The following is a 15,934-nucleotide window of genomic DNA, read 5'->3' on the forward strand; positions in this document are numbered from 1 at the left end:
CAAAATACACCTGTAAGTAACTTTTCACTGTAATTTTCAGATGTACCAATACAGGCTTCACATTAAAAAATGCATGTGTACTAAATTTGATGTGAAATCGGACATACCACACAAGTTAGCATGAACTGTTTATGCTTGGACTGATACATTTGAAATTTTAGGTGCAAATGTATCTTTTTCAGATTTCCACGTAAAGATTCAGTAGGAAATCTACAGAGGTCTTTGTACATGAGGACGCTGGAGGCTTGAATCTAGGTTTGCCATGTCTGTGCGAAAAATAGGGGACACCTAAGTGTTCAGTGCACATTGCTCAAGGGACTGTAACCGATACCCTCTAAAAACTGTGAGTCTCTGTGGGTAAAAGCGTCAGCTAAGTGCAGTGAAATGTAATGCAACTCTTCATAAAATTGGCCACTGACTCTTCCTATACTAATGCTTGACAACTGGAGAAACCATTTCATTTTTATTGAGGTATTGGAAGAGAAATTGTTTGGGTGCGCATATCCACAAATGCCAGACAATGGTAGTCGATAGGGTGAGAGATTGGCCTGCACACGGGGTATAGTGTAGTTGTTTTTTCCCCTTGACCTTGACATGTGTTTGTCTGTTGTGTATACTGTGGGTGCGTTTGGAACGGAAGGCAGTGACTCGATGACTCCCCTCCTACATAAACAGGTCGATCTGATAGGTGAAGTTAGCTGATGAGGTGGCCGTTACGAACGGTACTAACGAGTGCGCTGCCCTGCGCATTTGATGTTAAGGCGATTCTATTGGCGGGAGTTACGTTCATCATGTTAGCGCTTAGCTTATGCATGCTATTTGAGCTGTGAATGACCGCCAGATGGCAGAATCGTAAAATAGACTATAAATAGATACTACAATGTTGATTTATCCTTTTGATTATCAATATCTACGTACATAAGTGTCAGAATAAAGAGTATTATATGGTAGAAGCTTGGGTGGTAACCATGTTTGTTTTCAGGGAACCCTGTTGAGAGGGAGGTGGCGCAGCAATTTGGGTATAAGGCAGCACCAAGTCAGCATCTGATGTTGCCCTCAAATATCCCCATTATGCCCACAATTGCAGTGAACTGCCAAGGGAGGAAATAAAGCGAATTTTTCGTTTCAAATCACACTTTGACTCGATGTCCAGTTTGCTCACTGGAAGGACAGCTGCCTTTTTGAACATGTTCATGGGCATTATGCGTATTTGTGTAATCTACTTGACACCTTAATTTCCCTCTGACGATTAGTAAAATGACTCCACTATACGCAAACCTAGATAAATAAATGCATTATTATATTTAACAAAAAGCAACGTTTGGATCCACCAGAGGGATCTTCCTCAATCAGTGGTCTTGGATGACTTTGATCACATGTTATTGAGTGGGCCTCTATGATATTTGAATATAGCACTAAAACTGCCATACATACTTTCTTTCCATTTCTCTCTTTTTTCAAAGCCATCTTTCTTCATTCCTCTCTCTTTTCATCACTCTCTTACTTCTTTCCCCTCGTATATCATTCCTCTTCCACACAACTCATGCTTTCCACCTTACTGTCACATTTTTTTTCTTTTTCTTCTTTTTCCTTTCTTTTCTTCTCTGTGATTTTCTGTTCTTTCCTTTTCTTTTCTTTCCCATGCGTCTCCTAGTCTTGTCTGTTTGTTTTTTGTGATGACCATGTCTGTTGTTGATCTAATATTGTTCTCTTCTCTTCTCTTCTCTTCTCTTCTCTTCTCTTCTCTTCTTCTCTCTTCTCCTTCCTAATCTCCTTCCTTCTCCTTTTTGGTTTGGTGCCTCCGTTCTCCTCCCTCCTCTCGTTCTTGGGTGGGGGGCTCTTCTCTACTCCTCTTCTCCTCTTCTTCTCTTCTTTTTTGCCTTTTCCCTTCTTTTCCTCTCTTTTTCTCTTCTCTTCTCTTTCTTCTCCTCTCTTCTGGGGTCTCTTCTCTTCTCTTTTCTTCCGCTCTCTTCTCTTCTCTTTCTCTTCTCTTCTCTTCTCTTCTCTTCTCTTCTCTTCTCTTCTCTTCCCTTCCCATGCCTCTCCTTGTCTGTTGTTTGCTATCCATTATGAACTAGTCTCCCCTATGTCTGTTGTTGATCTAATATTGTCTCTGAAGTCCTCATCCGTCTCCCTCTCACGCTCAGTTCAAAAGCTTAATTGGCATCAACATCAAAAACAAAATATGCAAACAACACAGACTCTTTCTCTTCCCTCCGCCTACTCTCTCTCTCTCTCTCTCTCTCTCTTCCTCTCTGCCTGCTCCCCCCGCTCTCCACCCACTTGGGGGCTTGAGAGCAAGACAGCTAAGAGAGGGATTGCTCAGTTGCCACTGGTCGGTATTAGTCTATTTTATTTTGGGGGGGATTTGGCAGGCCTATGACGAAGTCAAGGGTGCGTTTGTTCAAAAAAGGCTGAGAATCATTTTGTTCAGATTCTAAACATACAATGGCTTGGCTGACTGTAAGAGAGCTGGAATGGACATGAATAGTGATTTTAAATCTTTAATTACTTTTCCCTTCTCTCTCTCTCTCTCTCTCTCTCTCTCTCTCTCTCTCTCTCTCTCCGTCTCTCTCTCTCTCTCTCCCTTTCTCTCTCTCTCTCTCTCTCTGTCTCTCCGCTCTCTCTCTCTCTCTCTCTCTCTCTCTCTCTCTCTCTCTCTCTCTCTCTCTCATGCATGAGGATATGATGGATACATTGTGTCATTAACAATGCACACCCTCCTCTTTCTCCACCCCGCTCCTCTCCCTCCCATCCCCATGCCTCCATCTCTCTCTCTCCTTCTCTATCTCTATCCCACCATCTCTCCTCTAGCCTGGCTATGATCTGGTAGCTGCCTTGCTCCACTTTTGCATTTATACTGTATGCAGGAGGATAGGATGGATACACGGTTGTATCATTATCAATACACCCCTCCATCTCTCCTTTTCTATCTCCATCCCTCCATCTCTCCTCCAGTCTAGCTGTGGCCTGGTGGCTGCCCTGCTCCACTACTTCTTCCTGGCTGCGTGTGCCTGGATGCAAACTCTCCATCCCTCCCTCCCTCCCTCCCTCTCTCTTTCTCTCTCATGTCATCTCTCCATCTTCAGACCTGCTGTGGTCTGGTGGCTGTGTTTGACTGGATGCCATTTGTTCATTTGTGTACCAATGTAGGATAGAGGGGATATAGTATTTTTTATTATTTTTTTTTAAAAAGACTCGCACACTCCTTTGGATTTTTTTCATCTTTAAGTTATTTTTTCTTCTTTTTATTCATTCATTCAATGGCAATGACGTTTCGACCTCTCAGTCTTCATCAGATTCCTACATATAGTATAGTTTTGACATTTAAAATCCCTCTCTCCCTCCACCCTCCCTATCTCCCTCCACCCTCCCTATCTCCATCTCTCCATCCCTCCCTCCACCCTCCATAACATCTCTCCCTCCACCGCCTACTCATACAGCAAACCTCCACCCTCACTATCTCCATCCCTCCATCTCTCATCGCCACCCCTCCCTATCTCCCCCCACACCCTCGCCCTCTGCCTCACCTCCAAGCCACCTTCCGACTATCTCCATCCCCCCATCTCTCCCTCCACACTCAACCGAACTCTCTCCCTCCACCCTCCCTATCTCCCTCCACCCTCCCTCTCTCCCTCCAAACCCTCCCTAATCTCCCTCCCCCACCTCCCTCCATACTTCCCTACCTCTCTGACTCCTACCCTCCCTCTCTCCATCCCTCCACCTCTCCATCTCTCCCCCTCTCCATCCCTCTCTCCCTCCACCCTCTCTATCTCCATCCCTCCATCTCTCCTCCAGCCTGGCTGTGGCCTGGTGGCTGCCCTCCTCCACTACTTCTTCCTGGCTGCGTTTGCCTGGATGCTGCTGGAGGGCGTGCAGCTGTCATCAGAGGATGGTTGCGTGCTGGTGGTTCCCAACAGCAGCCTGAGGGCCCCTGACACATGATCGCAGCCGGCTTACGCAGGGCCCCTCGCCCTATCGGTCATCAATGTCCGCCATCGCCAACCCACAACGGATACGTGAACACTGACCAACAGTGAGTGGGAAAAAAGTGTGTGTGGTGTGTTGTTGTGTGTGTGTTGTGTCGTGTTGGTGTGTGTGATCGTGTGTGTGTGAGACGAAGCAGTAGGAGAGGAGGGAGAGGAGAGAGAGATGAGAGAGAGTAGAAGCGCAGCGTCGAGGAGAGAGAGAAACGAGAGGAGAGAGAGTAGAGAGACGAGAGAGAGATGAGGAGAGTTGTTGACGCCCGATATGTGGCACAATGTAATGTCCATTTAGTAGACGGATTAACAAACCGCATACATGATGAAAGGTGCGGCACACGAGTAAGGAAAATGTCATGCACACTAAAAATGCTCTTGTTGACATCTTGGATAGTTGAAGCTTTTGGTCAGACCACCCTCCTCATGTCGTGCATCAACATTCTTTCCTCACCAATTGCATTCTTTGATAATACCCCCCCCCCTCCATCAGTTGTAATGGTTGTCTCTGGAGAATGGTTTCATCTGGGTTTCTTCGTCCCGTGTGGCATTCATTTGTGCAATCACATCCGTTCTTATTGTTTATGTAACTCTAGTCCTCTCTCTCCTCTCTAATGCTCTTCCTCCTCTCCTCTCTACTCTATCTCTCTCTCTCTCTATCTCTCTCTCTCTCTCATCTTGTCTCTATCCCCTCTCCATCAGTTGACTGGGGGGTCTCTGGAGAAATGGTTTATTTATCTGGGCCTTCTTCGCGGCCGCTCGTGTGCATCAATCATTCCTCCTCAACGCCTCTCATTCTTCCTCATCACGCTGTGGAGACTGGCGCAGAAGCTCAGCAGCCTCAACCCCGACCTCACGGGCAACAACCTACAGATGAATCAGAGTGAGGGAGGATGAGTATCAACTGGAACTACTGTGTGTGTTGTGTAGCTGTGTGTGTGTGTGTGTGTGTGTGCTGGTGTGTGTGTGTGTGGTGTGTGTGTGTGTGTGTGGTGTGTGTGTGTGTGTCGTGTGTAGTGTGTGTTGTGTGTGGTGTGTGCTGTGTGTGTCTGTGTCTGTGGTGTCCAACTGTGGTGTGTTGTACGTGTTGTGTCAGCTAGGGTGTGCGAGGAACTTGTCAGTTATGGTGTCAACCACCCACACCAAAATCAGTTCACGGTAGGGGCATGTTAAGATTTCAAAAACCTAACCAGTCACTCACTGTTTTTACCAATACAAAAAGTGAACCATATACGGTGAACAGGCCTCACTTTCAGCAGCAGTCTGGTGGGTTGATAACAGATTTACCAGTTCCAGCATCTGAAATTGAACCCGTCATGGGGGCAGGTGGAAGCGCGTGCTTGAAGTTTCCAATCCCATGGTGTGAAAAGTGTGTGTGTGTGTGTGTCAAATTGATGTGGGTGTGTGATGTGTGTGTGTGTTGTGTGGTGGTGTGGTGTGTGTGTGTAGTGTGTGATATCTGTGTGTGTGTGTGGTGTGTGTGTGTGGTTGGTGGTGTTGTCAGGGTGTGTTTGTGCTGTGTCTGTGTCTGTGTCTGTGTATAAATGCGTGTGGTGTTGTGTGTGGTGTGGGAATGTGAATGGGCCCGGTTGTCATATGGGTAATGTTCGCCTGTAAGACAGCGTGGTGTGAACGTACAGTTATGGAAAATGTCCAAGGAATGGTTTTGAAACACACAACATAAAAAGGCCCAACATAAAGTAGGCCCAGGCAGAACTCTACAACCAGAGTAATGACTGAGGATAATACAGATTTTTGTTAAACAGATTGCTATTGAGATGGAGTGCTTGTGGTGTGTGTGCGTGTGTGGCGTTGTGGTGCGTAAGTGTGTGTGTGATGTGTGTGTTGTGTGTTGTGTGGGTTTGTGTGTGTGTGGGTGTGTGTAGTGCGGCACGTTTGGTGTGTGTGGTGGTGGTGTGTGTGTGTGTGTGTGTGTTGGTTTGCCGTGTTTGTGTGGGCATACGCATGGTGGTGACCACCCGCCATTTCCACCCCCACCTAAACTTTACCCCCGGACCCACCATACTTACCCACAAGCCCACCACACCTAATGACCTTAAATTCCCACCACACCACCTTTTTACCTATTAAAACCAAACCCCACCGGGTCCACTAGGCTTCTCTTTCTCTTTTCTTCTCTTTCCCCCTACAGACATTTCGGAAAGGATTTTGCAGATGCTGAAGTTTGTGAAAACGGTTGAACGGTCAGAGGAGGACCATCGTCAAAAACCAGTTTTAGCAAAAAACCGCAATTAAAAAAACAAATTGCGCATGTACCTGAGAAAGGACGGGAAATGTATATGATGGGTCATGGGTGTCCAGACACACAAAACACACACAAACACACACAAACAACACGAACCATGAAACCAGACACACACACACACACACAACACACACCACACACACACACAAATCGAGGGACAACCACACAACACCACGCCAAAACACGCAAAGACACAACAGACGAACGATACACGGACAACACACAAAACACACACCAAATACACACAAGCAACACACAGAACAATCGAACACACACACACAGCACACAACAACCCCACACACGAGGCACACCACACACAACACACACCAAGAAACTAGGACGCAGAACGAGACCAACGGGAACATACACACACATGGAAAGGTGTTTCTCCCTTCTCCTTTTTCTTTTCAGGTTATGGTTTCTCATCATTCGTCAAGTAACAGTGAATTCGCATGTTGCAATGCAAATTTTGTTGGGTTTTTAAGGCTGGATCGGGAAAGAGATACAGTGTACAGTGTGTGTGAACAAGTTCTTAAACAATTCAACACTTCTTCTCATCTACTACTAAGCTACTGTTCTCTGCCTCTTTCAAACCCAGTCCCCCACATTCCCCACGCCTACCCCTCTTGTCTTTTTCTTTTTTCGTTCCTTTTCCCACTCTCTCTCTCTCTCTCTCTCTCTTCTCCCTCTTTTCTCGTCTCTCTCCTCTCTCCCTCCTTTCCCCTCCTCCCCCCCCTCTCCCCTCTCCTTGCTCTCTCGTCCTCTTTCCCCTCCGCGTCTCCGTCTCTCCGTCTCAACACACTCCTCTCCTCATCCCCGCTCTCTCTCGCCATCGCCTACCCACCTCGCCCAAACATCTCTCTGTATAAAGGAGATACACGGTGGGTGACAACAGTGACCAAGACTGTGTGTTCTAAGAGCGGGGTGTTGGTTCCGTGCTTTCAATGTGTTCCCGGAACGAAAACTTAATTCTCAATCTCTCTCTCCTCCCTCTCGTCTCGCTCTCGCATCATCGCGTCGCTCATCGTCATCGCGGCCTCTCGCACCTCTCTCTCTCTCTCTCCTCTCTTCTACGCTCTCTATCTCTCTCTCATCCCCCGCTCCTCTCCTCTCTCTCTCTCCTCTCCAAAATCATCCCTGGTCTGAAGGGCAATTGTCACGTTGACCCCGCGGGGTGACCCCATTGCAAATGTTCGCTGGTGGCATGTGGGTTTTCGTGGACAAAGTGGGTGATGGTCTACCCTTTTCACCATCCTCAACAGCCGTCATACCAAGAAACTAATTCTCATGTTCTCTCTCTCGCTCCGTCCTCTTTTCCGCTCTTCTATCCCTCTCTCCCGCCGTTTTCTCTCTCTCTCTTCTCTCCGCCTCTCTCTCGTCTCTCTCTTTCTCTCTCGCTCTCTCTCTCCTCCCATTTAATCTTCTATAGGGGATTCACTTGGTTGACGGCGCGTGCCGGCCCAGCTGTGTGTGCTGGGGTGGCATGTGGGTGTGTCGTCTGTTTCATGTTCACCGTGGCTGAGTGTAGGGGCGATGGTCTAACCTGGTCACCATCCTTCAACAGCCTGCAGGGGGCGCTGCTGTTTGTCATGCACATGCCTCCCCTCTCTAAAACCGTTGTGAGTTACACGGCGAAATACCTCCGCATTAATCTAGTACAGTGGTTCTCAACCCTTTTTGAAAAATCGCCCCCCCATACCTTATTATAAGCCTCCCAACTGAAATAGTCAAATAAGTTCATTAGTTATGTTTGTGGAGTACTTCCTGGCTTTTGTTATTCTGTTTACTGATATAGTGGTTTACATACTGTGCTAATGTTCTACAATTGCAACACTGCCCTCGTACCACGGGGGTTTTTTTTGTTGAAGGAGATGAGTACGCCCTGTTCATCGCTGCAAGAACGTCTCCAGTGTCAAACAATACAACGCTCAAAAAAAGTTAACTAGCATTGTCGATTCATTTAACAATGCGGGCATGCCAAAAAGAGGTTGTAATTTTGGTAATGTGTAATTGATACGTTGAGTTAAGTTTATGATCTAACGCCAGTGCTGCCCTTCTGTAGGTGAGGAGAAGAGTAGTGCCCAAAGTTCCCCTCCAGAATGCCAGCTCTGCAGCCCAGAAGAAGCGCAGAGATACACGGAATTACAACGAATCCAAAACCGCCTCCAGCAAACAACAACAGCCAAACAGGGTATACATGTGGTGTTTTGTGTGTGCTGTGTGCTGTGCGTGGCGTGGTGCAGTGCGTTGGCGTGCGTGCGTGCGTGCGTGCGTTGCGCGTGGACCCCCCGTGCGTGCGTGCGTCTATGCGTGCGTGTGGTCGTATGCGTGCGTGCAATGTTCTGGTGTCTTGTAGTGTGTTTTTCCCACATGGTCTTAATAAACCTGTGTGGGACAAATATTACCCCAAACAAATTAAGTAGGAAAATGAGCTCCTTGGTGTCAATAATGGTCCCCATAAATATAGCCAAAATGGAAACATTATATGTTGTGTGATTGTTATTTTTATTTAAAGATATATGTTAGTTATACGATGTTGTTTGTATTGTCTTAAGAATCACTTACTGAAGATTTGACCCTTCACCTTCAATTGGCAATGTCCTTGACCTTTGACCCGTTTTCTTGTCTCCTGCAGCCTTTGAGGACAGGAGCCACCTCCACTGGCCCAACTCAAATCTATGAGGAGACCTGGCTCCGCGTTCCTAACCGAGTATCCGTGCAGTCCTCGGGTCACAAAGTGCATTTGGTTTGGTTTTTCCAAATTAATGCAGATCAATTGCCAGCTTATAATGCCTACGGGATATGATATAATATGTGAAAAGGACACCCATCCCATATTCTCTCCCCACCTCGTCTCTCCTGTCTCTTCTCGTTCTGTCTCTCTCCTTCTCCCCTTCCGCCCCCCCCCCCCTTCCCTTCTGCGAGGGTCAGGAGCTACTCTCTGTTCAGAAATGCTTTACAAAAAGGTGATGNTTTTTTTTTTTTTTGTTTTGTTTTTGTTTTTTTTTCTTTTGTTTTTTTATTTCTTGTGGTCTGCCTGACCCGAGGCCCCTGAAACTGTCCGCTGTTTGTGTTAGCCAATAGGGCGGACTTGTTGGAGGTCAGGTTTTTCCTGTGTGATGCCGTCCAATCCAAAATAGTTCTGGGCAGCTGTCTTTTTTTTTTACGCTTTCCAGCTGGAGAATGGCCTGTTTAGAGGATTTTCCTAGATCTCTGTAAAACAAGGGGAAGCATTCCCAATCATGCAGACCTTCCCGTCCTCCACTTAATGCTTGTGGCCTCGGGGCAGCATGTTGCTGATGCCACCGCCTCCGTGGAGAATGGAGAAACACTAAAGTTTCCCCGCCTGTTAAGCCTAGCCACAACACAACTCTTCTCTTCTTCAATATTCAAACATCTCAAATTGCAAATGATTGACATTTGAAATTGTGCTTTTTTCTTTCCAGATAAATTGAATTTATAATTTTTTGGGGGTGCTGTCGTCGGTCCTTCGGGTGACGTCATCATGGGGTCACAAGCAGGCAAATGAGGCGAAGGAAGGACGGGAGAAGTCCTGCATATTGTAATGCAGCCAAGTAGTGTGAAGCACTTCTTTGTAAAAAAATGTGGAATATGAAGACCAATAAGGAGTGATGCAAAAAACAATCAAGTGTGTTATTAAAAGAAAATCAGCTTACAAAAATATAAGTATGTTTAAATATGGTTTTTTTTTTTTAGAAAAATGGTTGGTGTCATGATTTTTTTTGATTTTTTTTGGTTTTGTCTGGTTTCAAGTTCATAGACAGCACTAATTAAAAGTTAAAACCTGTTAAATTGTATGTTTTAAAAGGAACTGTATTTTTATTTCTTTTTAATGTATGTTTTTACATTTATTTATCATTTTTTTTTAATTTATTTTTATTCTTTTGCTTTTTGTTTAATTTATGATGTAATGTTGACATAACATTATTGGGTATAATAATTGTATAAGAGTTAGCAATGGAGTGGATATGTGATTTACTTTTATTTTTATATTTTTAATTTGCTTTATTTTTAAATAATTTTGCTTACACCCAATTTTATACATTTTTAAAATTTTTATATTTTAAATTTTAAATAATTAAAAAAATAAAGGAAATTATAAAAGTACCAATTTATATTTGAAATAAACATTGGAAGAAAGTCCTCCAATCCAATCCTAATTCCCCCCACACTGCCTTCACCCCAAAGCCCTCCCTCCAACTTCCCCTCCCAAATATTCCCACCAGCCTGCACAAACAACCATAAGGAAGTGTTGTTCCCCGCCGAACTTGCTGATCTTCAGTGACGTGTTAAGCTCTCGTAAAGAAAATGAACATAAATTCCTTAGAAAATAGGTGAAATGTGCACTGCCCATTTGGTGTAAAAAAACTGTCCATCAATCAGTAACTTGAATAGCAATGCAAAATGGGCAGGGAAACTCATGGATGAAGGGTAGGAGGGGGTTTTCAAAGTGTGGTGGGTGTTTTTCTTTTCCCTGGATCCTCAAAAACATTTGCAGGATTAACACCCAATTGGGGTCTTATACAAGGGGGGGGGGGGTTCATCTCTATTCTTAACATTTGTCCTTATCGCGACATTGTTTTGAACATTCTTCAATCATTAAGGAAGCATTTTTCTTCTGAGGGTGTTATGGGTGTGTTAGTTCCCCCCAAATCCGAAAAATATCAAATAATCATTATAGATAATGTGGTTATTTTTGTTACTAGGATTCAATAAAAAGAAAGTTTTCCAATTTTTGTTTTTGTTGCCACATTTTCTGTGTCTCATACACAAACACAGGTATACTTGCTTCATGAAGATTGTATCATGACTATAAGTATTAATATAATTCTAAATATAAATATTAGTAGTAATTTAAACTATAATATCATATAAATATAATATAATAATCACAGAACATAATCTCCAAACAATTGACTTCATGACCTTTCTTCATCCACTCCTCAGGGGAAAACAAATGACCAAAAAAAGCCGGTCATCGAATGAGTAATCCATAAATGCAGAGTGTGATTTTTATTTTTAGATTGTGATATCGACTTTTTTTCGAGGCAAATTTTGTATTTATTTTTTGATAAGCACAACCCAAAGTTTGTGTTGCCTTTTTAATGTTCTTGGTTGGTTTTTTATTAAAGCCAAAAAAGCAGTTGTGTACAAGTGATATGATGGTAAGTATTTTGGCACTTAGGGATCTCTCCACCAACTGGCGCAGAATTGAGTACATATTTCATTTGCCAAATGATCAATAGCTTGGAGACATTTCCTCAGTATCCTGAAATTCAAATAATACAAAATGGCAGTCCCGGACATAACACATGTTAATGGCGCCTCCCAGTTGTTTAAAGGCAAAACTGGCAATTTTTCGAACGAGGGGCTGAAAGAAAGAAGGTCCGAAACGTCGTGCCATTTTTAAACAACCTGGGAGCAGTTGGGTTGTGGATACATTTATTATTTACCCCCTTCTTCAGTTATTTTATTTTTTTGTCGCAGCACGTGTGCCACTCAATGCACACTGAGTGGATGTACACGCATTTCTTCTCTGCCTTATTAATGACTCAGTTATCCACCATTGGCAATCTCTCATGATACATACAGAGCCGACACCCTGTAAGCGGGCTACTATTTAGGTAGCAATGTCTTGTGTTAAAATCATTCAGCAAAGGGCTCTGTGGCGAGCCTAGCAGCGGAGCTAGTAAAAACGACCATATAAATGGGCCTGTGGTGAGCGCAATCGTTGAAAGTGCGTGGGGTTAATACCGTTAGCGTTTGGTTATGAATGTTTCTCTGTAAAACTATCCATAACGTTATAACAAAAACGATTCATTGAGCTTATAATATGTTTGCATTGTAATTGTATGGGGGTGTATGTAATCTATGGAGACTTCAATTTGGAATCGATATTGATATAAATTTATTAAGCTGTAACGATTCCTTATATCCGATTCTTGAAGAATGCTCCAAGAATTGTGATTCCATTCGCATATCAATGCTTAATTTTGTTACCTAACAGGTTAGGCTTATGTGTGAAATGTTAAATTAAATGAACAAAATCTGAATATATCGCCAGGCATTTTTATTTGAGGAAACATTTATTATTACAGCAGTATTAAATACTACGGCATGACGGCAAAAATAAAATTGCCTCACAAAATGTCCCTCACAAACGAAAATCGATTCCTCTTGTGGACGAAATCGTTTTAATTGAACGGCTCGTGCAGGCAGTAGGATCAATTATAAATCGATCATGTAATTTACACCCCTGAATATATTGCAGTATAGGACAGATCCTTGAAGGAGATCTTGGTTTTGGCTTTGTGCCAAATGGTACAGTATCTTGTGTTTTCCCCATTCAAACGCAGTAGGCCTACCAGTAGAGGTTTAAAACCACGTAAGAAGTAGTTATAAGTTAAGCCAACGTGCTGTTTACCTTTTGCACTTTTTTGTCCTATGTTGTATTATTTTAATAAGAAGACTCATTTTGGCCTTTACATGATGATATCCACAGGAAGTAATGGTTCAGAGAATATTTTATCTATGTTGTATTACAACAGTTGTCAACACACACACCACACACACACAGCACACCCACAACACACACGACAACCCACACACACAAGGACACACACACACACACACACACACACACGACAACACAGGAGACCACCACCAACGAGCGACACACACTAAACACTCCTGCATCGTTCTTGTGCAAAACCCTTCTAGCCTGACTGCCTGAAGTGTTTCTTTTGGTACAGTGTTTCTACTTTTTCAAAAAGTTCAAATAAAGTTTAAAAATAAAAAATATAAAATGTATAATAGCTAGAAACAACTTATTTGCTCATGTGTGTTTGTTTGTGTGTGTGTGGTGTGTGTGTGTGAGAGAGAGAAGAGAGAGAGGAGAGGAAGGAGGAGAGAGAGTAGGAAGACGAGGAGAAGGAGAGAGAGATGAGGAAGAGATTGAGATAGGGAGAGAGACGAGAGAGAGAGACGAGAGCGAGGTCGAGAGAGAGAGACGGTAGGCGGGAAGAGCACCCCGACCCCCGAGAGAGAGAGAGAGAGAGAGTTCAATAAAAATTAATCGCTAGAAATGCTTGTTTGTTTAGTGTGCGTGTGCGTGTGTGTGTGTGTGGTTGTGGTGTGGTGGTGTGTGTGTGTGTGTGTGTGTTTGGTGTGTGTATTGAGCAAGTTCTGTCGAAAATCGCATCATACCGCCTTCATGGCAAACTTTGCTGTGAGCCTGTTGCCGGCTGTCTTTTTTGTGAGGTGTGCTTGGCTGGCCCCATCTGCTTTGGCATTTAAAAAAATTTCCATGTTAACTACTGTCTATATTTTTAGTCCGGAGTTGTGAAGAACAGTTTCCAATTAAATTAGGGCAAAGAAAAAAAAATACCATCCGCAATACCAAGGAGGCTGCCCTTTTGAATTAAATTTTATAACCTAAACTGCAGCGACACATTGCAAGATTTTTTCCACTTTTTTTTAAATGTAATAATAATGAGTCATTGTGTCACCCAATCCGCTAATCAGTGTTCAACATTGTCTTAAGTGGACACTGAAAAGGTGAGATTTTTTTTGTTGTGCAGTTAAGCGATGTGTGGTGTGTGTGTAGAGGGGAGGGCGGGGTGTTTAGGCCGGGATCAGATGGCTGGCACTTTGAGAGCCACCAAGCGCAGCATTTCGTTATGGCGTGAGAAAATGAAACTCAATGCACAAACATCCCCATTTTAATGTTTTATTATTGTTTTAATCCCTCTGTGGATTACATAGACAGAGACAGAGGGACTGAAGCATGACAAGTTCTAGAATCTTCCTTTGTTCTTGATTTCTTCCATTCAACCATAGTATGGTAGGATTCTGGGGAAATAGTCTTCTCTTTTTTTCTTGAAATATCTTTCTATCCTTGAATTCCCTTTGAGCGTCCAGTTAGTAGCATAATACCGGTTCTGGAGACCGACTTGCAAGGAAAAGCTGGCCCAAAATAGAACGTGCTTGTAATTGTGTGTGTGTGTGTTTGATGTGTGGGATGGGTGTGGTGTGTGTGTGTTGATTAAGGGTTGTGTGTGTGTCGTTGTGTGAGGCGTGTGGGTGTTTTGGTGTGTGTGTGTGTGGTGTGTGTGTTGTAATGTGTGCGTTGTGTGAGTGTATGCGTGGTGGTCTTGTGTGCATTGATGTGTGGTGTGGCAGCGAGGTCGGTTGTGCATGCAGGTCAGGAGCCGTAGTAAAGGCAATGTCAAATGCTTCACATTTAACCTGAAGAGAGAGAGAAGAAGAAGAGAGAAGAGGAGACGAGAGAGAGAGAGAGAGAGAGAGAGAGAGAGAGGAGAGGGAACAAGAGGATTACTTTATTGAACTAGAATTTATAGACTTCACTACATTGTTGTTTTAAGTGATTATTTTTTTTCTGTGTTTACTGTACCCCATTTTTCTCCACAATAGGTTAGTTATTTTTAGTTTTTTAGTTTTTTTTACTTATTATATTTTTTATTGTGTGTGTGTGCACATACATATGTGTTCAACAATTACTGGTGCACATAATACTATTGCAAATGAAATGTTAGTGTGTTAGTGGTTTCTCTTACCCACCACTAGACGGTCCACAGCGCGGCTGGGCCCCCCGCTTGCCGAAGCCCACCGTGAGTTGGTAGGACGTGCATTGGTAGACGCGGCCGTCACTCAAAACAGCGCCCCAAGCCGGCCAATCACCAAGCTAGCCCCGTCGGTGAGTTCACCTGTGGACGAGGGGAGGCGGCAGCGGGGACCCGCCCAACCCTGCTCCACTGCAACGTGGTTGGAATGAGAAGCGTGGGCCAGGCACTGGAGGCGGAGCAAATGTCGCCGGCGCCGTGCAGACACTGGTCAGTGTAAGGTGGTGGCACATAGGGGGGGGGAGCTACATACACACACACACCACACACACACCACACACCCACCACAACGACACCCACACACACACACACCCACACCACCACACACAACACACACACACAAACACACACATCACTACAACAACACACTTGGTACAAGTTATGGGTGGTGGCATGTTGGTCCATTTGGACTTGATATTACAGATTTAAATTTCATATATGAAATTAAATTCATGAACAGGTTTAAGGATGTACAGAGTTGTCAGCCCAAAGCGTTAGGGATAATCAGTTTTGAACTCCCGATCCCGCGTTCCACCCATGTAGATGGAACTCCCGATCCGCCAGCATAAAATACAAACAAGTTCATTCAAAAATGCACACTCCCTTTAGTCATCCACTATGTGCTTTGTCTCGGCCTTCCCCCCTCGTCCTGGCCCTGCCACCTAGTACAACAAATTACAGCTATTCCAGCTGTCAGCCAAGCACACAGGCCCTTTATGGGGGACAGTTTTCCTCATCCACTCACTCCACAATTGCAAATGGGGGGGGGGGGGATAAAAGGACCATTACCTACTGTGGATTATTGATAGACTATTGAATTATTTTTCTTGTCGTCCGGTGACGTCATCCTGATGGCGTCTCACACAGCTGGCAAGTGGAGCAAGGGCGGACGGACGTCTGCAATATTGGAATGCCACCCAAACGTGGAATGGAAGCTATTACTTTGTAAAATGTGAATATGAAGACCCAAATAAGGAGAGCGATTCACAATCAAGTGTGTTAATAATAACACTGAAATGTATATG

The 15,934-nt window shown here is 44.1% G+C and overlaps 1 protein-coding gene across 1 annotated transcript in view; it reads left to right on the forward strand.

The window, feature by feature from the left end:
* Window positions 1-14,983, forward strand: part of LOC134442453 (adhesion G protein-coupled receptor E5-like) — a gene marked incomplete at its 3' end in the record, with an annotated part of 30,060 nt that extends 15,077 nt beyond the window's left edge. Inside the window, exons 16-22 of the mRNA XM_063192622.1 lie at window positions 3,799-3,930; window positions 4,683-4,863; window positions 5,077-5,138; window positions 8,309-8,437; window positions 8,882-8,975; window positions 14,449-14,452; window positions 14,854-14,983. Coding sequence (XP_063048692.1) covers window positions 3,799-3,930; window positions 4,683-4,863; window positions 5,077-5,138; window positions 8,309-8,437; window positions 8,882-8,975; window positions 14,449-14,452; window positions 14,854-14,983 — 732 coding nt within the window. The remainder of the gene's footprint in view (window positions 1-3,798; window positions 3,931-4,682; window positions 4,864-5,076; window positions 5,139-8,308; window positions 8,438-8,881; window positions 8,976-14,448; window positions 14,453-14,853) is intronic.
* Window positions 14,984-15,934: the final 951 nt, after the last annotated feature.

Source organism: Engraulis encrasicolus, unplaced genomic scaffold (assembly GCF_034702125.1).
Source record: "Engraulis encrasicolus isolate BLACKSEA-1 unplaced genomic scaffold, IST_EnEncr_1.0 scaffold_164_np1212, whole genome shotgun sequence".
NCBI lineage: Eukaryota > Metazoa > Chordata > Actinopteri > Clupeiformes > Engraulidae > Engraulis > Engraulis encrasicolus.